The 23,256-nt window shown below is 45.1% G+C and overlaps 3 protein-coding genes across 4 annotated transcripts; 1 reads left to right on the forward strand and 2 right to left on the reverse strand.

Annotated features, from left to right (window-relative positions):
* Nucleotides 1–2,396: 2,396 nt before the first annotated feature.
* Nucleotides 2,397–5,826, reverse strand: FAM180B (family with sequence similarity 180 member B). The gene is made up of 3 exons (XM_005154263.3): nt 5,706–5,826; nt 3,422–3,501; nt 2,397–2,840 (listed from the first exon to the last, which is right to left on the reverse strand). The coding sequence occupies exons 1-3, from the start codon at nt 5,791–5,793 to the stop codon at nt 2,397–2,399; spliced, it is 612 nt and encodes a 203-aa protein (XP_005154320.3). The 5' UTR covers nt 5,794–5,826.
* A 5,268-nt stretch (nt 5,827–11,094) lies between these two features.
* NDUFS3 (NADH:ubiquinone oxidoreductase core subunit S3) lies at nt 11,095–15,389 on the reverse strand. Its single transcript, XM_005154197.3, has 7 exons — nt 15,302–15,389; nt 15,129–15,194; nt 14,145–14,242; nt 13,732–13,881; nt 12,687–12,812; nt 12,282–12,401; nt 11,095–11,343 (listed from the first exon to the last, which is right to left on the reverse strand). Exons 1-7 carry the CDS (start codon nt 15,345–15,347, stop codon nt 11,176–11,178), a joined length of 774 nt encoding a protein of 257 aa, XP_005154254.1. The 5' UTR covers nt 15,348–15,389; the 3' UTR covers nt 11,095–11,175.
* A 63-nt stretch (nt 15,390–15,452) lies between these two features.
* Nucleotides 15,453–23,251, forward strand: KBTBD4 (kelch repeat and BTB domain containing 4). Of its 2 annotated transcripts, none has more exons than XM_005154198.3 (4): nt 15,453–15,533; nt 17,798–18,418; nt 20,910–21,016; nt 21,593–23,251. In XM_005154198.3, exons 1-4 carry the CDS (start codon nt 15,515–15,517, stop codon nt 22,451–22,453), a joined length of 1,608 nt encoding a protein of 535 aa, XP_005154255.2. In that variant the 5' UTR covers nt 15,453–15,514; the 3' UTR covers nt 22,454–23,251. The 2 variants fall into 2 exon arrangements, with proteins under 2 accessions (XP_005154255.2, XP_030909408.2); XM_031053548.2 differs by lacking the exon at nt 15,453–15,533 and adding an exon at nt 17,007–17,093.
* The last annotated feature ends 5 nt before the right edge of the window (nt 23,252–23,256 follow it).

Genomic DNA, 23,256 nt, shown 5'->3' on the forward strand with positions numbered 1-23,256 from the left:
TCCTCTGAAAGCTCAGAAACAAGGTAAGTAAGAAGAATAAAATATGTATCTTTATATCCCTTCATATTTGGGTCAGAAGCAGGCTCATAATGATAAGTGTGAGTAGTATCATGCCAAGCAATGGCAGTGTTGACTCCATGGGCATTGTATTCCCCAGAAATTAGCTCCTTGAACACAAGAACACAAGGATATGGCTGATCTGCCATATGCTGTATTGGTAACCTAGTGCAAACCGGATCAAAGGCACCATTAGGTGATACTTTCAGCATCTGTATTCAGTGGTTTCTTACACACTGTGTTTGCCGAACCATAGTGCTGGTGTAGAGGGACTGTGGCTGTCGAGAGCCCTGGCGTGTTCCCATAGGGCAGTAAGGACTGACAGCAGGATCCAGGGGGGGAGTAGGAAAGCAGGAGGCTGGAGGCTTCATCACAGTGTGACTGATGCTGTTTCCATTGAACCAGACCCTGGTTTATCTCCCCAGATGCATAAACTGCAAAGTGCCAGGTTGGAAAAGGCTTAGAGCAACCTGGTCTAATGGAAGGTGTCTCTGCCCATAGCAGGGAGGTTGGAACTAGATAACCTTTAAGGTCCCTTCCAACCCAAACCATTCTATGATTCTATGATCTTGAGCACGCACAAAACTTTGTGACATGACTCAAGTTTAGTTTATAATCTGCTCAACAGATAGTAGTGCTCTTAGACTGATTCTAACAAAATCCTGAATTCAAAACAGTGTGTTTGCATCTGGGTCACCAAGCCAACCCCATCAGCTTTTATCTACACATTCACATAGCTCAGATTGTATATTCTCCAACCAGACAATATTCCTTTCTTCCAGTGCCATCCCTTCTCAGCTTTTTGATGACACTCTCTGCTCTAACTGAGCTTGTCTGTAGCCACTCCCTGCCTTCATCACTACATACATACCTTAGACATTAAAGACTGGGGTCATATGTGGGGACAGGGTGAAGGGTAGTGATTGGAGGTATGTGAAAAACAGCATAAGAAAGGAAGAACTTTAGGTGGGACACTGGTTTACTGGAAGTTATACTTCAAATATAATGCTGCATTCTTTGGGAAAAAAAAAAGCCCAACAACAAAACAACAACCAACCTGCTTTATGGACTGTGTAAATCTGTCTCCTCCTGTCATACCCCTAACCTGACCTCTAAAACTATTCTCTGTAACGTCTCGCTTCCAGGCTTCTTATTCCTGCCTCGCCAATTCTCCTCTCCATCTGTTGGGCAACAATGGCTTGGAAAAAGATTAATGAAGGCAAAATCCAGCAATTCCCACTTTGAATTTCACACATGCCTCCTTTGTTGAGCATGGAAAATTAAGAGTATATTGATAGAAAGAGAATTACGGATGCCATCATCTAAGCACATGCAATGAATGTGCAGAGTTAATGTACCTACAATGGCAGAAGGAAACCTAGCAGAAACAAACAAAAAAACCCAAACTCTTAATTACGTTTATTTAATTCCACATTACAGTGTGTAAGACAGAGAAAAGTTAATGATCTCTTTCTAGAAAATAATCGTATTTCTCATTTTGACAATGGAGATTGCATATTTATTATGTTTGGCTTGTAAAATGCCATAGCTGCACAAAATAAACTTCATAGAAGAGGTAAAATCTGCTCCAGAAATAACTAGGTCACAATCCTTAGGAATATAAATGAGCCTTAAGGAAGTATATTCCAGATATATTCCTGATAACTGGCAGAAAGCAGACTACATGTGTAAATATGATATGCAAATGCTAGAATGCTTCATGGAATACATGTATTTTCAGGTTTCTTTTTAAATAAAAGTGAATACTTGAGATGGGAAATTATTATGGACACATAAAATGTGATGCCACATGAGCAGAAAGCTGAAATTAAATAGGTGACCTATATCATGAAACACAACAAAATCTGGGTAGCTGGTTAAAAGAAAGGAGAAAAGGTGCTGTATCTGGCTGAGACCACAGGAGGAATATAAAGAGGCTGAACTGACTGATCTGAAATGAAGTCAGCTAGGACAGCAGTGTGACTTCCTGGAAAAACACTGTCAGGGCAGCTCTCCAGTAAGCATCAGAGATGAAGGCAGATAACACATCTGAATAGCACTGCCCCCTTCAGCACAGCCCACTTAAAACCAAAACACAAGCAGAACAAAAGCAAAAAAGGAGTGAAATGTGCTTTATAAGGAGAGAGTGAAATGCACTTTATGGTTTTGTCTTATTTAACTTAAGAATAAAAGCTTGTGCAGAAATCCTTATAGAGCTGGCAGTGCATCATAGAGAGCAGGACAAAAAGGTGTGACAAAGTCCTGAATAATGTGGAAAACAACATAACCAAGGATGCAGCTGAAGTCAGATGTGTCCTTTCCTATGGTAGTTTCCCTTACTAAGCGTCTCTCTTGGTCCTGGCCAGGTTAGAGCGATAGAAAGGTTTCAGGGATGCTAAATGTGAAGGTTTCTCCTTCCAGGGCCAGGAAGCCAGGAGCAGGGTGGTATTTGCAGGGCAGAGCCCCTTGCACAGATCACGAAAGATTTCATCCACCAGCTGGGAGAAAAAACGAATCCAGAGGTTTTTATCCAGACCCTGCGTGGAGCGAACCTGATAGGCACAGTAAACACTGGTGAAAAGCAGGCGGTCAAATCCCACTGGAGGCAAGGGGGTATCGGTCACTGAATAGTAGCTCAGGTGCTGCTCAATCTCTGCTGGTGTTTTGGGAACTTCCTCCTCTAAAACATGCATGAACCACCGTGCCGGGCGCAGGGAGGCCAGCTCTTCATCCCGCAGCCGGACTGTCCCATTGGCCTGAATATCCAGCCCTCCCCACAGCATCTGGAAGAGAAGAGCAGCACGTGAAGCCCAGCACAACCCCTCCGCCAGTTACAACCCAGCTGTAAAGCCATCTGCAGTGCTGCCAAATCTCAGGCCACACCGACAGGCGGCTGCTCCCTGACTCGCTGCCGACATCCCGCCTAATCCCACTCCATGTCCTTCTTTGCCAGCCCCACACCCCTTTTCTGACCGTCCCACACTTCAGTATCCCTATGGGACCCATCCAGCTCTCTCCTCCCTCCCTACCACATCTGCCTCATACCCACCCACAGCGGCTCCCTAGCACAGATGCCTTGAGAGGGGGGCTTGGCCACTTGGGGAAGTCACCCATTCCATTGGGAAGGTCCCTTGTCCCACCCCAGAGGTTTGAGGTGCCATGGAGTGGATAAGAGCCCCCCTCAGCTGCACCCCACAGTAGGAGGGAGCACAAATGCATTAGGGCATCGCTGAGGTGTTCTCAGGCATTCCCGAAATCCAGGAGGGTTGAGAACAAGCAGAACATGTGAGGTTTTACATGCAGGAAGGTGAGACCATGGACACTAACAGTGCCTTGGCCCAAGGGCCCCCAACACCCCGAAGACCTCTAACACGATGTCAGAATCCTCTGGGTTGCGACGGGGAGTGTTGGCACCGGCACCATCCCTGTTGTAAGGATGTTCATCTGGAAGACATGAGGCAGAGTTTGGCAGCGCACGATCAGGGCCCTTCCTGTTTATGTTTGTCATTTGGTTCTCAATAACATCTTCAATGTTTCTGAGCTGTCACTCATAGCTTGCCAAACATGACAGATGCTGACCACGGGATTTTGATAAGCAAACCATGCTTTTTAAGAGAAAAAAGCACTTCTTTTAGGACAAGCAGAAGTGTTTAAGGGAGGCAAGTGTAACTTTTGGATATGACAGCCCTTAATCCTGCCAACAGAGCTAAAGCGATGGCAGCAAAGGCATTTGCTTTGACAGGCAGGAAGGAAGCTTTTCACACTGAGAATGGGTGGGTTTTGAACTGATGGGGTTTGGTTGCTTGGCAGCTTTTGCTGGAGAAAGCAACACTTCCCAATGGAAGGAGGGTGCTGGGAGGCTCCTCAACCTGCTGGTGGATACACCCTGATGCTTATCCTGGTTTTATACTTTGCTGAGCATCTGCTGCCAGCAGAGGCAAAGCGTGAGGGGCAAAGAAACCTGGTCGGATGCATTATAGCTCTGGTGTCCAGCTAATTCCTTGCTGGGCCACCCCACATAATTAAAAAGGGGAAAAAATTATACAAGGTGAGAGGAATGGGAGTTTATTAATATGAAAGTCACATTAATCCTGAGAATTCTTAATTTTCCCTTAAATAACACTTCTAATGTTTTAACTTTTTTGCCTTTATTATTTCCTTCTTGGTGAAAAAGGAGACACAAGCAGCCTCAGTCCAGGACTGTGACAGGGAGGCTGCATCCCCTCTCTTCTCTGTGTTGCTCAGCATAGTCTTGTAGCCAAGACCCTCTTCTACTTCTTACAGACTCATCCTTAAGGTCAAGAAACACGAAATGGAAAAGGTTCATATAAAATATAAGCTTTCAGAAACCTTTTTAAATATTATTTGTATATGGATTAAAGCTTTTTTATATAAAAAAGAGGGAGAATTTATATTGAAAACTCCAGAGTGAAGGTCAGCAGGTGCTTATACCCTTATACATTATAGAAGGTAGAGAAATCACTGAACACTCTATGTGTGTGTGATGACCACTAACAAACTGCACTTCCAACTTTCCATCCTTGGTTAAAGCTTACCAGGGAGATGCACAAGCTGCCTGAAGAAGTGCACTGCCACCCCCAGAGCTGCAGAGATTTGTTTCTCTGCACAGCTGCAGGCTCCCTGATCCAAGCCAGCCGTGGCTTTGGAATGCGAGCAGGGATGTAGCTGCTCTTTTCTACTCCTCCATGGATGAGCCAGGAAGGCTTTTAGCTCAGGTAAAAATACTGCATCATCTGAATCTGTCTTTGCAGGGCTTCTCTCTGCTAACTGATCCTCTAGGTTCACAGATCTCTCTATTGTATGATTCCTCTGCATACGATTGGATTCAAAGTCAGTGTATTTGGTGATTAGCTGCCAAAATGCTGTCATTAGTAACTGTCTCATAAGTATGTGCACTGTTAGATTCCTGAGTAGAGCAAAACAAACATCAAACAAATCATAACAAATAATGTCTTGAAATAATAACATAAATATCCTCTGTAGATGGGAAAAAATGTCCCTCATTTACTTGAACATCCAACAATTGTTTGTTTGTTTTTCCCAAAAAGCATCTAAAAATCCACAAAAATTCTTGCACAAGCAGATTTTTTTCAGTGCAGACCCAAGAAAACCTTCCCCCTGCCACTGAACATCACAGCAGGTCTTTATCCTACAAGTAGGTACAGGTGCCTCCCCCGGTGATCTGGGACTCCAGATCTCTCCCATGTCAGCACAGCCAGCTGGAGCATTTGACCATATTTAGAATCATGGAATCACAGCATGGTTTGTGTTGGAAGGGACCTTAAAGCTCATCCAGTTCCAACCCCTGCCATGGACAGGGACACCTTCCACTGGAGCAGGTTGCTCCAAGCCCCTGTGTCCAACCTGGCCTTGAACACTGCCAGGGATGGAGCAGCCACAGCTTCTCTGGGCACCCTGTGCCAGCACCCCAGCACCTTCACAGGGAGGAGTTTTTCCCTAATGTCTAATCCAAATCTCCCCTCTGTCAGTTTAAAGCCATTCCCCTTTGTCCTGTCCCTATCTGCCCTTGTCAAAAAGCCTGAAGAAACAGGCAGTCTCACATCACTGGCATTGCAGGAACATTTCCCAAGCCAAGAAGCCACATCCCGAGCAGGTTCATTTCCTACCTGTGAGCCTCTGGGATCCAGCAAACACGCACAAGATCAGCCAGGCATTGACCTGCTCCAGGGCCATAGCAGCCCTGCTCCCATCCATGCACGGACAGTGCCGTGCTTGGAGTGAAGACTGTTCACAGTGGTGTCCTCCCTTGCTGCTTCTGGTCCCAGCAGGCTCTGTTGGAACAGATCCCTCTTTCTGTGTTTCTGGTTACAGTCCTGGGAAGGGCTTGCAGTTCAACTTGCTGACCCCGAAGGATATTTTCCATCGTATTTTGGAAACTTGGAAGACTTTGTTGTGAGGTTTTTGGCAGAATCGTTTAAGCTTCTTTTCCAAAGACTGGCTTCCCACTGCAGTGTACTGTAGGAAGCTATCATTTGCACTACACAAATGACTCTGAAGAAGGGAGGTCCCTTCCACATCCACACTGCACCTCTGTCACATCTCTGTGACACTTCGGCTCTTTGGCTTCATTTTCAGTTTTCCTTTTTCCTGAGTTTGAGAATCTGCAACCTGCCCTGAACTGTCACAAACAGATAAGGCCAGCAAGCTTATCCATGATTCATGGAAGCAGATTCATGGAAGAGCAATAGCAGCCAAAACATACAAACAGGCAGAAGAAACGTCATTTGCTCATTTCTGTATCAAACCTCCCAGAGGGAGAACTTGGTATAGCAAACAGCAAGGATCAGAGCCAGGCAGGCTTTAACACCTCATCGTCCTTTCCTGTGACAAGACTTGGGGGTTATGATAAGCACAGTTTTCCTTAGATGTTGTGAATTACGAGGCTGAAACTACATCTGATTTCCTTCATAGCAGATCTATGTTCTCTACACATCTTTGCACTTTTCTTAGGGCCCAATCCACAGTCAAGCTGTTCTATGTTTCTATTCTGTATGGCACAGTATGGTCCTGGCTTCTCCAACAGTTTCTGGGATGCCAGTGTTATGCAAATAAATATGTATTTAAAAGTAACATTACCATCTCCCTGAGGTTAAAGGGGGAAAGAAGTCAACCCAGAAAAGAGAGGAGGTGGAGCTGATACTCACACCTTTCTCAACAAGTTACAGGGTGTCAGTTTGTAGTGACTACTGTCACCATGTATTTTGCTAAGGGTAGGGATGATGCTCCAGTTGGTAAGCTGTGAGCATGCAAGGCAGCATGCTTCTGAACCTTCCAGGGTCTGTAGCTGTACCTGGCAATATGCAGACCCACACCAGCTGTGAAGAAATGCAACACATAACGGAAGAGTCTAAGATTTGACTCTTATATACCCAGACCCCTCAATACCCAGTGCCATTCTTACCCTCAGTTTGGATGAAAATAAGACCTGTGTTTCTGTCATAACCCTGGCTATCTTCGGATCAGACTACATTTCTTTCAGTTTTCCTTATTTTCTCTTGCCTATGCTTTAGTTGCATCCCTTTCTTCTGGGATATGGAATCATATCTTTTATCAGGCTGTGAATCACATGCTACTCAAGAGGCAGACAGTGGTGACCCATCTGTGCAGTGAGATGGATGTGCCTTCTGTTTTGTGTCAGAGTCCCTTATGATCCACAGCGTACACATGACTTTAGCAGTCACTGTGCAAAAAAGCCCCTGCACCTCATAGACCATGAAATCGCTTCCTTTTGGCGTGCACAAGGAGGAGTTCGGGATTTTGGCCATCATCTGCAAAGGCCATATATGATTTTGTCCCCAGGATCATTTCCTAGGAACAGCTTGCAGCTGAAGTGCCTAGAGGAGGATACCCATGGTGGTGACACAGATTAGAGAGGAGGTTCAGAGGCTGTGCTTGGTGGACTGATACAGAGGCAGGCAGGGGACAAGAATCAGTGGTAGATACTGCCTTGGGCTAGGGGAAGTTTGCAGAATTTCCTCACTATCCCACGTAGAAAAGCAATTGCAGAGTGCAAAGTTATCCTTTGTTTGCAAGCAGCAGTTACATGGCACACAGAAACAAGTGGAGTTTCTGACAGATGCACATGGTCCCTGCATGTACTATTTCAATGGCAGTCAGCCTGCTCCTCCTGATGGATCTTGTCCTTGCCAGGTATTCACAGCTGAGTGTGCACAACCCTGCCCCTCTGCACCCCACCTGGCCATACCATCTGTTGTAGGAGCAGTTTCAACACATCACATCAAGCTAGGTTTCTGCAGGGGCACCTTGACTGGTTTCATTCTTTCCACCATAACCTCGGAAAGGGGAACAAGACACGAAGGATTGTAAACTGCAGGAGCTGTCTGGATGCTGGCTGGGACACAAGGTGTGGTTAATACAGTACCTAAAAAGCCTCTTTGGGAAGAAGGTTCCTTTGAGATCGGACTGCAGGGAGATGGGCAGCATCTTCATGAAAGGGAAATTACAGAATGGGAGAAATCTCTTGCTTTGAACCTCTTGCCCAGAACTTAGGGAAGACCAAGGTCCCCAGCCTGGGTCTGTCTTCCTCAGGGGAGGAAGATGAGAAGATGGTTGAGGAAAGAAGGGAAGGAAGAAGGATGTACATGGCTAGCAGAGAAGGTGAGGTTTGAGTCACTGGCAGGGAAAAGGGAAGAAAACCTTGAGGTAAGCAGGAGTGAAGCACTGACGGTAAACAGACATGACCTCCACTGTCATTTTCCAGGTATGGTGCTTCTGGTTCTTATGCAAATACTTTCCCTGACTTTCAGTTTGTGAGTGACATCCACTGCTTGAAGGAGTAATGGGCTGTGCATCAGTGACAGGGAAGGCCCCATCCCACTGCACCTACTGCACAAAAGTTGCTCCCCAGAGGCCTCACACAACTTGGAAAGATCATGGGATACAGTGGCATGGGTGGTATGCAGCATGCTGTCACCCAGCCTGTCCCTCAGTAGTCCCATAAGCTCTGTTCTGCAGGAGTGCAAGGCCCAGCTGAAATCCCCATCTGAGTTTTGAGTAGAGATCAGTTATAAGGTCCCATACAGACTGTGTGGCTGTGATGCAGGCGGATACCCTGACACCATCAATAGCCACATCCTCAGGGAGGAGAGACTGCTCGCCTGGCTGGAGGGAGAAATGCCAGAGTTCTGGAAAACACCAGCAAAACCCACCCAGCTGGGGAAGCTCAACATGGTGACTGTGAGTCATCTCCTAAAGTCTATTTGTCCCCACAGCACCAGAAAATCTCTCTTCTAAATAGTGTGTCTGTAAACCCCTACATCTGACTTACATCTCATCCAACATCCTCCTACAGCTGGGAAATCCAGCCCAGGCAAACAAGCCTCATGGTGAGTGGCCGTGCAGATAAAGGATTTGGAAGGCAGTTCTATGCTTGACCAAGGTGACCACAGCCTTGCCTAGCATGAAGCAAGTACCCACCAGCCACAAAAAACCTAGAGCAAGCAGGATTTATAGGCAAGAATGCCTTACAACACCCTGGAGCAGCGGAGGAGGTAGCGTGCCAGCATTGGCAGTACTTTGCAAGGCTGTGCAACCTCTTGTGCCCTGGGATAATGCATCTGTGTGAGTAAATTGCACTCTTCGTAATCTCCCAGGCTTCACTAATGAGAAGAGATTTGGGTCCATTAGCAACTATGCCACATATTAAAGACCTGCTGGAGCCATGCCTGTCCCCACAGGGCTAGCTGGATCTCCAGTACACACATTCTTCAGCAAAGCTTACATGTTTAACTTGACGGGGCATTGTGTCTAACATTTCTTGACATCAATCAAATTCTCCTTCTGCACAAACATCATGTTTAAATGTCAATTTTCCTTCTGTTCCTGCCACCATCAGTCATCTGACTTCACATACTGGGAAACACATATCTTTTACATGATACAGACCATGAGTCTTAGCACGGTGCCTCAAACAACCTGGGATGAGGGAGGGAGAACATGGGGGGAAGTATGCTTTAAAAAGAATTTTTATAGCAACAGAAGTGGTGCCAAGAACTTTTCTGTCTTGTGCAATAGGCATCAGCATGCAAGAAGAGCCACCACCACACCAGAAAACAGAACCAGCTGTGGAACATGTCGCAGCAAGGACTAAAAGTACATTTCCTATCTAATCAGTTCAGTTGATGGCAAATCCAAAGTGAAGCTGAGAATTGTATAAACCCCCATACTTCTGCTGATCTGTGTTCCTCTCTCTTTCCTGTAGAGCTTTAACTTTGAAGGTGAGTGGCAAATGCTATTAATTTTAACTAGAGACCACTGTTGTGAGTCACATCCTAAATGTTGCCTGCCACAGCAGCCTGAAGCAAATTAAACAACAAAAAAGGAATTCAAGGAACCCATCCTTACAAGGCTAGGGTGGAAAGAGACAAACATGAGACCTGATTCTTACCATACAGTTCAGCTCTTTGCTCTTGAAAACAGATCCCATTCTAGTTACGAGTACTTGTCCTTTTTTTTCCTTAATTGAAGTGACTATTGTCCTACCCCTTGCTCCATCCCATACTCTAACCTCCCCAAACCCGCTTTTTTAATTAATGCTTTTAGAATTTAAAAGCTTAAGTAGTGATTCATGGAATCTCTACAAACAGATTGTGAATGGTTTTAATGAAACCTTTTATAGAAGTTTTGAGATCTTAATGAGATCAGTCAGCTTCCTAACACAGAACTGAGTTATGCATTTTCTGGACTAAGGACAAGGAACGTTATTAATTGATGACTGCTGTAATGTTATCCATTCAAACAGGTGGTGGGTGGACTGAGACAGTGTTTTTCCAACTTTTTTTGGAGAGAGCTGAGATTTTCCACGAGCACAGATCGTGGTAATGCTATTATATCATACAGCTCAAAATAATTGGAGTAGTGACAAAAAAAGGCAGAGACTCTCATCTATGGCACATGGGAAGAGAGGTTTTTTTGACTGCAGGAAAACGCACAGTCTGAAGATGCTGGAGGACTCCTGATTGTGAAGAATAAGCCAGGATGAGAGTTGCATGTGAGAAGTTACCTGCAACTCTTCCTTCTGCCAGAACAAGCACTGACCTTATTCCCATGGCAACAATGCAGAGATTTCCACAATTGTTTTGCTCTGTATCCAGGTACATCTTGTGTTGTCCTAATAACTGTATTAGAATCATTTACAAAAGTTTTGCCTGTTTGGTATATTATTAGCTTCTTCCCAACACCCATCTTGGAGCTGAGATACTGCTGTCTCACTGCTTAAGCTAAACAGCTGCTTTCCAGCAGGTTATGGTTTATCTCTGCAAGGACAGTTAGCAGAAGCAGTGCACATAAAGCAATTTAGCCACAGAGAATTCCTGGATTCCACTCAATTTGCAAACCAAACAGACAAATCAAGTGTCTTACAACTTGAAGCAGCAGATAAACATCTACCAGCTGGGTTATCAGGACTGTAAATTAGCATCCCTCACCCTGTGCTTTTCATTGAAAACAACATTATTCATGTGACCACAACAGCAGGACTCTCATATCAATTTTTATTATTATAAATACTATGTAAGAACAGAAAGGATGGTGCTGTGCATCCGCTCCATTCTGCTGCTATTTTGCATCTTCTTTCTTGGCTCCTGCTTCTATTTTCAGGGTTTCTGGAGCTGGACGATAGGCAGGAAATGCCTCCCAAGGACTATTCAGATCAAATTTGCGAAACTCCTGAGCTAGCTCCACAGGCTCTGCCACTACCCGTTTCACTTCATCGTCATACCGCACCTGGAATAGTGCAAAGGACACAGGCCAGTCATTTTCACGCAGTCCCCACAGCATCTCTGCTATTAGCTGTACACAGTAATGATCCACACCACCCTCCAGTACAGGGAATCCTACTTCTTATGCCATGGATAGGCCACAGGCCCCTGCCACAGACCTCTGGGCTCTCCAGGAAAAGCCTCCTCTTTGCTACCACATAGCTCAGGTGTCCTGACTAATGACCCTGAGTGCCCAGCCTACACTCCATATGAAGTCCACATAGAATAACACATTCAATTTGTCATATGACAAAGGAATTTCTCCTGAGTCACCGAAATAAAGGTGGCTCATCCACCTGGCATAGCTAGGGACTACTCTCATGAATCATTGTAACAGAGCTGTTGGGTTCTTATTGTAACTGTTGTTCTTATCATAACTGTTGTTCTTATCGTAACACTCGGCACATGGGACAAAAAGACAGGGTGAAACACAGGTGAGTACCAACACTAATGACTGGCTTGCTTTATCAGTGAGGATACCTCAACTAGTTTTGTAATCTGGGCCTACAAAAACCCAACAAAGTGAAGTTCAAAACTGCATTAAGATCAGTTCAGTCCTTTATTCCTCTGGGAATCTCCAGTTTTGCAGTGGAAAGTTTAGTCTTCCAGAAGACATGCCAGAAGCAGAAGCACTTCCCCTGCCTAACAATTGTCTTTGGTACACATTACATGAAATCCACTCAATGTCTCTGACTTTAGGCTGAGACAGATGATACAGATTATTACAAATCATACTTTATGACAACTTCAAATTTGCATGGAAGACATCTATACAACTTTTATGGAATACACACAAGTGAAATATCCCTAGTGCTTTTCAGAAAAGGATTTTATATTACTATGGTCAGTAATAGCACAGTATTGGAGAGATTTGATAAATTTAGGCATGGGCATTTCTCCTACCTCCACATAACCAGAGAGTGGAAAGTCCTTCCGGAAAGGATGGCCCTCAAACCCATAGTCTGTAAGGATTCGCCTTAAGTCAGGGTGGTTGGCAAAGAAAACACCAAACATGTCCCACACCTAAATGAAAGAGAGCCAAGTAAGTTGAATTAGAGTAAAAACACACCCAAAATATCATGTATTACATCTATAAAACTTCAGTTACATGCCTGGCTTCGTGTAGTGCCAACAAAACTGATGCAGAAACTCATTCCAAAGCAAAGCAAACACCCTTTTATCTCCTACTCTGAAAATGCAGCCAGGGAAACTCTTCCTTTTCTTCATCAGGGCCCTGGCAATCAGTTTAATCAAGAAAACACAGCCCCTCTCCACAAAGACTCTGCTCCCAAGCACAGTGACACTCACCTCTCTTTCATACCAGTTTGCTGCCTTGTGCACAGACACTGCTGAGTCAATGGGTGTCAGCTCATCAGTGTATGTCTTCACCCGGATCCGACTGTTGAACCGCAGAGACAGGAGATTGTACACAATCTGAAGCAGAGTAAGAGAAAACATTGGTCTTTATGGCATTTATGGCTCTCTTTGCAGCACAGAATTAGCTAAGGAAAGGCACACAAAGACTATTTCTGTCCTGGGTTCAGCAGTAGCAGTCATTTTTTCTCCTTAGTAACTGGTGCAGTGCTGTGGTTTTGTCTTTCTGGCTGGGAACAGCATTGATAACAGCAACGTTTTAAGTTACTGCTCAAATGTTTAGACTGGCCAAGGACTTTGTGAGTCTCATACTCTGCCAGGGAGGAGGGGAAGCCGGAAGGAAGCAGACAGGACACCTGACCCAAACTAGCCAAAGAGGTATTCCATACCACAGAACATCATGCCCGGGATGCAACTGAGAGTTACCCAGAAGGGTTACTTCACTGCAGGGTTGGACTAGGTATTGGTCAGTGCTCGGTTGGGCAGGGTACGGCGATTTATCAGCCGGCGAGTGGTGAGCGGTTGTATTCTCTTCCCTTGTTATTTCCTTTATCATTATTATTATTGGTGGTAGCAGTAGTAGTTTGTGTTATACCTTAGTTACTGGACTGTTCTTATCTCAACCTGTGGGATTGACATTCTTTTCGATTCTCCTCCCCATCCTCTGGGAGGAAGGGGGGGGAGTAAGAGAGTGACTGCATGATTTATGGCTGATTGGGTTTAAGCCATGACAATTTCAAATATTCTTTATCAGCAGAAACACATTCAGTGCTGGTCACTAAAAGACAGTATTATAACTGAGGTTCCAATAGCTTACGCTTTGGTTCTTAGAAGTGCAACAAAAATCATGTGAAACTTACCGAGTGGATTTTTTTCCCCACTGCCAGAAAGCAAAAAATGTGATCAGATTTGCAAGAGCACCCACAGCCATCAGCATCTGTGAAACTCTCCAAATCCTGTACCTACAAGCAATCCTTACCTCAAAGCGGTACTGCCGAGAAGGGACATCAACTGCAGTCAAGTCAGCCAAGGATTTGAACTGGGCATTAGTGTGGTCTCGAAGGAAGGTCAGAACTGGAATGATCCCATCTGGATGGATCAAAAGTTCCAGCTCATTGAAACACGTCACCTGATGAAAGAGTGGAAGGGACATGAGTACAAACACCAACAGGATTGAGTACTACGCTGAATCCAGCAGAACACCCAAAGAGAGTATATGGTACAGCAGACACATAATGACAGCAGATAAAGTGGCTTAATAATGGTGGTAACTTTACACAATTCTGAGAGTTTTTCTTCCCTGGAACACCTTCTGAAAACAGCTAACAAAAAATTAGTATGCTCACCAAGATCTGTCCCCCCTACAAAAAGAACTTCTCAAACAGCACCTACCTGTGCTTGCTGGATATACTTGGGCATAATCTCAGCCACATACTCCCCAAAAGCACATAGCTGCTTCTGTTCTACTTCATTTTTTGGTCTGACAGTAGCTAAGGAGAAAAATAAAGTTCCCAAGATTATGGCAGGGAATACAGAAGGCTACAGAAAGAAGAGCAGCAACTCCTATCCCTGACTTACAAATCCCTTGTAGCAGTCTAGCTGTCTGTTAGTAGTTCCGGCAGAAACCAAGCAGCTTCAGGTTTAGGCACCCTGCAATGTTTATTTATGGTAAATCTGAAGTTAATGACAACATATAGCAGAATATATAGGATGCTGCAACAGAGACAAGACTATAGCTACATATATGTGTTGTGGTACACAGAGCATGGAACTAGTGACTTTAAGGAAGGAAGTCTGTGTTAGTGCTGGACAATTTTGTCTTGTGCACTTTACAGAAAAAAGACAAGGGGTGATGGGCACAAGTTAGTCCTGGGGAGATTCCAACTGGACACAAGAGGAATCATAGAACAGTTTGGGTTGGAAGGGCCTTTCAAAGGTCATTTAGTCAAACCCAGCTGCAATGAGTAGGGATACCTTCATCCTGATCAGGTTGCCCAGAACCACATCCAGCCTGGCCTTGAATGCCTCCAGGGATGGCACATCCACCATCTCTCTGGGCAACCTGTGCCAGTGTTTTACAGCCCTCATTATAAACAATTTCTTCCTCATGTCCAGCCTGAATCTCCTCTCTTTTAAAACCTTTATCCCTCATCCTATTACAACAGACTCTGCTAAAAAGCTTTTCCCCAGGCGCTCGTTTTTCCCAATGAGAACAACCAAAAAGGTTCCACCACCCAAGAACGTCCTGAGGTCAGACAAGCGCCCCAAGGCCGAGCAGCGGGGAGGTGACAGGGCCATGACATGGCCTCTGTCACTGCTCCCAACTCAACCAACGGCTCCAACCGCAAGGCCCCCTCCTCGTTCCCCCTCACTCACGGCGAGTCTCTGTGGCGGAGCTCCCCGTCAGCCGGGCCTGCACCGCCGCCGCCGGGCCTGCGCCAGCTGCGGAGAGAAACGGACACGTCTCATGCACCAACCGCCCTGCAGGCCGGCCCGACCTGCGGCCATGGGCTGCCCCGGCCCCACAGCTACCCCCGGGGAGCCCTCACCTCGCAGCGCGGCCCGCGCCAGGCCCCGCGCCGCCGCCGCCAGCATCCCTCCGTGACACGGACGGGCAAGGGCACGGACCGGAAGCGGAAAGCACCGGGGGACGGAAGCGCGACAGGAACTTCTCGGAGGCGCTTCCGGCTGGGTGGGCGGAAGCGGCGGGTGGCGGAGGACGAGGGGTGTGGAGCGCGGAGCAGGCTCCCGGTGGCGGCGGCATGAAGGGAGGCGCCGCAGGTGGGTGACGGTGGGAGGGTGCGGAGGGCCCCGGGCTGGAGCAGGGTTGCGGGTTTGAGGCCTCTTGCGGACGGTTTCTATAGCGTTAATGTGGCTATAACGGGGGGGGGGGGGGGGGGGGGGGGGGGGGGGGGGGGGGGGGGGGGGGGGGGGGGGGGGGGGGGCTTTGCTTTCCTGGTAACTGGCTTTTCAAGCTGACCCCCTCGTCCGAGCCTCCGAAGCGCGAAGCCGCTGTCGGCTGTGTACGTGGGTTCGCTGCTAGGAGCGAGGGGAAAGGCAGTAGGTGTGCCTGGTGTTGGTTATACCGTCATTATCACACTCTTGTCAAGGCACGTCTGGAATACTGTGTTCAGTTTTGGTCCCCGCTATGAGAAAAAGATGTGGACAGGCTGGAGAGGGTCACCGAACGGCCACAGTGATGATCCAGGGACTGGGAAGCCACATGAGGAAGGGCTGAGAGAGCTGGGCTTGTTAGCATAAAGAAAAGAAGGCTTAGGAGAAACCTGATCACCATGTTCCAGTATTTAGAGGGTGGCTATAAAGAAGATGAAGACTCGCTTTTTACAAGGAGTTAAAGGGAAAAGACAAGGAGCGATGGGCACAAGTTACTCCTGGGGAGATTCCGGTTGGACACGAGGAAAATTATTCATAATATGATAATAAACAGCCATTGGAATAATGTCCCCAGGGAAGTGGTGACTCCCGATGGAGTGTAAGATTTTGCTTTATGGGACACTTTACTGTTCCTGCACCTCTCTTCCTTTATAGTGGAGATGCCATGGATGCAAAGGGGAGCTTTGTGTTTACAAAGAAGGGTGTGGGGTTTACAGTAGTCCTTAGCTGCTGCTGGCATTTCCTTAGTGACTTGGCACCAGCCCTCTGAAAATTGCATAAGGTGGTGGAGGAAGCTGGCTTTGTTATGTCAAGAGGAAAGAATGGTTCATCCATGCATATCCTGATGCTCTGAGTGGTCACTCTGGCATGCTGGGCTGCAAAGCACCTTGACTTACTGGGATTGAGAGTCTTAACTGAAGTGGGAGCCCGTCTGCAGCATAGGCTTGTACTTAGTACCTATGTGTTCTGTGCTAATTGCAGTTCCTCAATCTCTTACAGACTAATGTACAGGTACTTTTCAGACAGACCAGAATTATTGTAAATTCACACTAAAGGCAGGCCATCATCAAGGATGGGATGGACTTATAGGGATGTAGACTTCTGTGAACAGAGCTCAAGCAAAGAAGGAGGAGCTATTGTAAAAAATTGCATGTTTGACAAATAAAGCCTGGAAAAGTAACTGTGAATCTCCTGGAGAAAAATCCCACCTTTGGGAATCACTGTACTGGAAATCATGTTCAGTATTAATTGAAGAAGTTTGTGATATGAGTCACCGTGGCTGACAGTTGAGGTGTAAAAATAAGATTAAAGTGGTTGAAGGCAGGCATGTATTTGCTCATAATACTTCCAAGACCCATGTGAAAAAGGAGCTCTTTACAGCAGCCCTTCTCTGGTTCAGAAGCTTTTCAACCCACAGTCTTCTTGGAGCTCTGCAAACAATCTCTGGTACCTCCTAAGTGTTATCTTTTAAACTGAGTTCTCCTTGCCCCTTGGGAAACGGTGGCTAAGAACATTTAACAGGTTATTTTGCATGTTAAAGGTGTCTGGCACATTAACAAAATGAGTGTAACCATCAGTTATCTCATTTGTTTAGCTTGAAGGATTGGTGGTTATGTCCAGCAGACTTCTCATACATTGTTTGAGTAAAACCAAGTTCACCTTACGTGATACCACTGCATCGTGTTGGTTCTGGATGGTAATTAACGCCTCTTGATGATATGAAATGCTGTCTGTGGTCTCTGTTAGTATGATACTGTAACCCTTTTTCCATCTAGCTCAGCTATGGTGCTGCCACGTGTTTTTGGCTTCCCAAGTTGCCTAGGGTGGTTGCTGGTCTTTCCACTTGAATAACTATTGCTGCATTTCTTTGTGTTAGTGAAATGGGTTGTGAAAAACTATGCACGTCTCCCAGTTCTGCTGGGACATGATGCTCACTGTACTGGAAGTTTGGTATATATTATAATTTTAATCATGCCAACTTCTCATTTGTTGTTTGAGATTCTGAAGCTCAAGCAGAAGTTTCTGCCTGCACTATTTATATTCAGCATAAATATGCTGGCCTCTTACCAATAGGTTTGACTTTCCCGTGTACCCTGAAGTACTGCATAATCTTGTTAGTGGAGAAAGACATAATTATTGTGATTTTACAGATTGCTGGAGGTCTGATCTGTGCAGCACCATGGATTCATCAGAAGAGACTGGAGGCTCCTCCGCAGAAGAAAACTACTTTGTGAACTACACCTTCACCGACCGCTCCCACTCAGGCCGTGTGGCCCAGGGTATTATGAAATTATGCTTGGAGGATGAGCTCTTTGCTGATGTTACAATATCAGTGGAAGGCAAAGAATTCCAGCTGCACCGCTTGGTCCTCTCAGCTCAGAGCTGCTTTTTTCGTTCCATGTTCACTTCCAACTTAAAGGAGGCCCACAACCGGGTGATAGAACTGCAGGACGTTAGTGAGAGTGTCTTTCAGCTCCTTGTGGACTATATTTACCATGGGACTGTAAAGCTGAGGGCAGAGGAGTTGCAGGAAACCTACGAAGTGGCAGACATGTATCAGCTGACTGCCCTTTTTGAAGAGTGCTCCCGTTTTCTGGCCCGTACGGTGCAGGTTAGGAACTGTCTGCAGGTCATGTGGTTGGCAGATCAACACAGTGACATGGAGCTCTACACAGCTGCCAAACACTGTGCAAAGTCACATTTGTCTCAACTGCAAGACACAGAGGAGTTCCTACACCTGCCTCTCCGCCTACTGACAGACATCCTTACAGGTAAGGAGTGCTTGGGACTAGCCAGGATGTGGATGTAGAAAGAGAGTGTATTAGATGGAAAGATCCAAGCTTTCATAATCACCGTCTATTCAGAGGCTTGGCCAAACAAAGCAAAGCAAAACATTCTGGATAACCTGATGAGAAAAAAACCTGTATTCATTGTTACTGGACATGAAGCAGCTAAGCTATAGAAAAGGGACACAGAGGATGCTGGTAATTCCCAGCAGTTCCTGAGTCAACAGGTCAGATGAATTACAGGCTTTTTAAACATAACTTAGTGACTTTCAACAATTTGTTGTATTTTGGTTTGCATTAAAAGTAAACTAAAGAAGCATTACCAGAAATTGACATTTTATTAAAGTATCATTCTTTAGTTTGTAATAATTTAACATAATAATGCAACAACTCAGCATTTGTAAGAAGGCTCAAGGACAAGCTATATTTTTAAGACTATGTTAATGTTATTAGCATTGTATATAATTCTTAGGATTCTTCAGGCTAGGCAGTCAGCTGCCTGAAATAGAGGCATTGTAACATCTTAGGTAATACGGTAATTACCCTTCTTGTCAAGGTAATAGCCTTCCCCAGTAATGATGCAGTGACTCAGTGCTGTGAAGAATGTGTTAATACATCAAAAACAGTCCAACTGCCACCAGTCCTTATAGTTTCTCTACTGCCACAGCAGGTACAGCAAGTGCTTGAAAAACTCTTTATGATGCTGCAGTTACAACTTCATTTTTGTGCATTTATGTATCATTGTTAGAGGAAGCAAGAATGTAGAAGAAGCTCAGACATTCAGATGTGCTGGACTTGCGAAGAGAGGTTGCCCCTTTCTTGCTTAAATAACTTTCTAAATGAGTAAACAGTTTGTGTATCATGTGTTTTATATGTTGTTATGACAATAAACCTGCCATGACTGGCTGCTTTGGAATACTGGCAGATCTGTCTGCAAGACTTAAAGTAGCCTGTAAAGTTGATGCTATGCATATGAAAGTCTTTACAGACACAGCATTGTATTATCCCTCTTGCATTTAAAGAAATTCACGGTCAGAAGCCTACTGAGAACATGTACTGATAGCTCAAAAAAACTATTTATAAAATTAGAGTAATTCTGATGACTAGCTGAATTTTTTGAACAATGTTGTGAGTTTATTAAGAAAAACTATAAATCCTAAAATCATGGAATAAAGCTATAGTTGTCAGTTACATTTTCATCCTAGAAATTCCATGTAGCAACCATAGTTTTAGGACTATGGCCTTTAGTTTTTGTAGTCCTAACTTAAAGTAATTGCTCAATAAAACTTCTTTCATGCATCATCTATTTCCATATACAGAATAACATTACTCACTATTTATGCCAAAACTTAGCTCATAAAATGGATTAAAAATGGATTGAAATATACTCCTACTGCTGGTAGGGAAAATTTTTCTTTCACAGTTCCTGCATCTTTGTTTAGTTAATGGTGAACTAAATAGAGGAAGCTATTAGTGGCAAGGATTAAAATTAATGAAGTAGTAATTTATTAAGCTTTTGTTGCACTCTAGGACCCATTACAAAATCAGAGTTTTTCCATTTAGCCACTACGTGTAATGGATAGCTTATGGAAATCCTGTTTACTAATAGAGTTGAAATACCTGCTTTTGTTCCACACTTTGTTCTCCTCCCTGACAGTATAAAGAAAAGTGTTGGAATTTGTCTGATGCCTTCAGCATCATTGAATTCAAGGTTTATTGTGAGAGCAGATTGCAAAATCAGAAAGCCATCATAGGGAAACCTTTCAATGAATAAAATATAATTGCTGGCTTTCAAGCTGGAAGTAAATACCTAAAATCTTCTAGGTAACATAATGATGACAATGATGCAATAGTTTGTGGCATGACCAAAGCTCCAGTTATGTCTGGAAAGACTGAAATCTGATGCAGTCTGTTGAGTGTTTTCTACAGTCATGCTGCTAAGGAAAGCTACAGTAGCTCATTGGGGATTTCCAAACGTTAAGAGGATAGCAGCAACAGCAGATGTTCAGTCTTGATGGTCAGCTGTCTGACTGCTCAGAGGAGGAAAATTTGTGCAGATGACTTGCTAGTTAGGTTTCTAGGACCAGCCAGAAAGAAAGGCAGCTGCTGAGATTCTCAAATAAGAGAATATTTTTGCTTAAATGCTTAAATAAGAAAGTATTTTTCATTATTGCAAAACATCTAAGTTCTCTTTCGTGCCTTTCCTCTTGGACACAGGTTCTTTTGTTGAAGCCCATTCGAAGTTTAAGATCTGGCAGCTCCATCTTCTGATACTTATTCAAACTAATTTCATGTAGACAGGCTAGCAGTGCGGATCATGCTTGCCAAAATCTATAGGTCTCTATATCCTTTTTCCCTCTCTAGAAAGCAGGGTTTGGGGTGGGAGTGGGGGAAGGGAGTCACAGGAAAAGGATGTTCCTGAGTACATACACCTTTGTCTAGATATCATAAATGCCTTTCTGTCCCCAAACCGCAGATGGCGTTCCATGTTCTCAGAATCCAACAGTTGCCATAGAAACCTGGATCAACTTCAACAAGGAGGAGCGAGCGGGCTTTTCAGAGACACTGCGATCAAGTCTGAAGGTATAAAAAGCTCTTCTGTTCTGGGGCTGGTGTAGCACTTGCTGGTTTCACACTTCCCAAGGCAGGGTATTCTGCTCACAGGTGTGACTTGAAAGTCCCAAAACACAAATGCCATTGAAATTTGTGGTGCTGTGTGAGGAATACTTTGATTGTCACAGATAGTAACCCCGCTGACAGCTTTTTTAGTATAACCTGAGGCTTTCAGTAGTGACTGAAGCAATGCCACAAATAACTTATTTCACCAGATGCTCAGTTACCAGAGAGACCATTCAGAAATCCTAATTGAGCATTCCCCTCATAACTGCACTCCCTCACTGATGTAACCAGCCGTTACCTAAACCACAGACGCTTGAGTTCCAGTGAAGTCTGTTGCTGTTTTGCTATGTCAGATATGACTGGTATATTGAAAAGACTTTGAGGCTCTGAATCCCAGAGCTGTTGTGTAGCAGGACTTGGGAAGTAGATCACACACCGCAGGCCCACAGGTGGGTCCTAAGCTGAAAAATTGTGTCTTTCCATCACTGTTGTTTGTGTAAACAGGTCAAGTTTTGCTGACACACTCCTTCTTTCTCTCAGGTGATAGGAGAAAATGTTCACATCTACCTGATTGGAAAGGAGTCATCACGTACACATTCACTTGCTGTCTCACTGCACTGTGCTGATGATGACTCCATAAGCGTGAGTGGCCAGAACAGCCTGTGTCACCAGATCACCGCAGCCTGCAAACATGGTAGTGACCTGTATGTCGTCGGTGGCTCCATTCCACGACGCATGTGGAAATGCAACAATGCAACCATAGACTGGGAATGGTGTGCTCCTCTGCCCCGTGACAGGCTCCAACACACACTCGTCTCTGTGCCAAGCAAGGATGCAATATATTCACTGGGGGGAAAAACTCTGCAGGACACTCTCTCTAATGCTGTCATATATTACAGAGTACGAGACAATGTCTGGACAGAGACCAGCCAGTTGGAAGTGGCTGTTTCTGGAGCTGCAGGTGTAAACCTTAATGGTGTCATTTACCTGCTGGGTGGGGAGGAAAATGACTTGGACTTCTTCACCAAGCCGTCTCGGCTAATTCAGTGCTATGATACCAACACAGAGAAATGCCACGTGAAGCCATATGTACTGCCTTTTGCAGGCCGGATGCATGCTGCTGTACACAAGGATGTGGTGTTCATTGTAGCCGAGGGGGATTCACTGCTGTGCTATAATCCCCTTCTGGATAGCTTTACCCGGCTATGCTTGCCAGATGCCTGGAGCTCAGTACCATCCCTCTGGAAAATCGCCAGCTGCAATGGCAGCATCTATGTCTTTCGTGATCGTTATAAAAAGGGTGACGCAAATACTTTTAAACTTAACCCAGCCACCTCTGTTGTAACAGTCACAAGTGGCATCAAAGTGTTGCTCACTAACCTGCAGTTTGTCTTGGCCTGAGCAGGAAAAACAGGCCCAGTGATAGAAAGGGCAGCAATGGTATTCTGCTGGGCAGCTCAGAGGCACCTACCACACTCAACACCAGTCCTGATTACTATGAGCTCACAACATCCAATAAAGACCCCATCCTCTAATACCATACAGAGGAAGTACAGGCTTTCTGGCTGTGGATCTCTTTTGTTAAGTAGCACTGTTAAAGTTAAATGGCTGCATCGTAGATTTCAGGTGGACTAAATGCCATTACTTTGATCCTTTGATGATAAGCTGCTTGTGTTTGAGGCCCAAACGGCAGCAAATGGCCTTTTTAGCCAGGAACCAATCTGCCAATACCAAATCCTATGGCATATGGACAATGTCTTCCTTGGCCCAGACTGCTGGTTTTAACTGCCTGGGAGGCTGTGTCTTGCTGCCATGTCAGTCACAGTTAGGCATCCACTGTGTCCTCCAGGGATGTCCCCATTTAAGCATTCCTCCCTATTTCAGAAGGAGGGACTGCAGAAATATTTACAGCAGATACCAGAGCTGACCCCAAGTAGGTTTCATTATTCAGCACTTCTCCTAGAGGAGTAGTAACAAACTGGTAACTTGCTTACTGCTCTGTCATCACCTAGCATAAAGACAGAGATGGTTTTTATGAGCACTGGCATCTTTTATTGTACAGGGAATCCCCACCTCTAATGATAATGTAGTGTTGATTAAAGACAGAATTAAGACCACTTTCTCATACCCCTCTGTTGGCACTGTAACCCTTTGGGTAGGAATCTGAATAAAGTCTCTGCTGAGACAAATTTGCATATTCCTTT

Source organism: Melopsittacus undulatus, chromosome 4 (genome assembly GCF_012275295.1).
Source record: "Melopsittacus undulatus isolate bMelUnd1 chromosome 4, bMelUnd1.mat.Z, whole genome shotgun sequence".
In the NCBI taxonomy this organism is placed as follows: domain Eukaryota; kingdom Metazoa; phylum Chordata; class Aves; order Psittaciformes; family Psittaculidae; genus Melopsittacus; species Melopsittacus undulatus.

Coding starts and splice junctions, on each gene's coding strand:
- FAM180B (XM_005154263.3), bottom strand. CDS start 5,793: ATGGATGGGAGCAGGGCTGCTATGGCCCTGGAGCAGGTCAATGCCTGG. Junction 3,502..5,705: donor TGGATCCCAGAGGCTCACAG/GTAGGAAATGAA, acceptor CATGTCTTCCAG/ATGAACATCCTTACAACAGG. Junction 2,841..3,421: donor ATTCTGACATCGTGTTAGAG/GTCTTCGGGGTG, acceptor CTTCTCTTCCAG/ATGCTGTGGGGAGGGCTGGA.
- NDUFS3 (XM_005154197.3), bottom strand. CDS start 15,347: ATGCTGGCGGCGGCGGCGCGGGGCCTGGCGCGGGCCGCGCTGCGAG. Junction 15,195..15,301: donor GGCGCGGGCCGCGCTGCGAG/GTGAGGGCTCCC, acceptor TTCTCTCCGCAG/CTGGCGCAGGCCCGGCGGCG. Junction 12,813..13,731: donor CTCGGCAGTACCGCTTTGAG/GTAAGGATTGCT, acceptor ACTCTGCTTCAG/ATTGTGTACAATCTCCTGTC.
- KBTBD4 (XM_005154198.3), top strand. Junction 18,419..20,909: donor ACTGACAGACATCCTTACAG/GTAAGGAGTGCT, acceptor CCCAAACCGCAG/ATGGCGTTCCATGTTCTCAG. Junction 21,017..21,592: donor CACTGCGATCAAGTCTGAAG/GTATAAAAAGCT, acceptor TCTTTCTCTCAG/GTGATAGGAGAAAATGTTCA.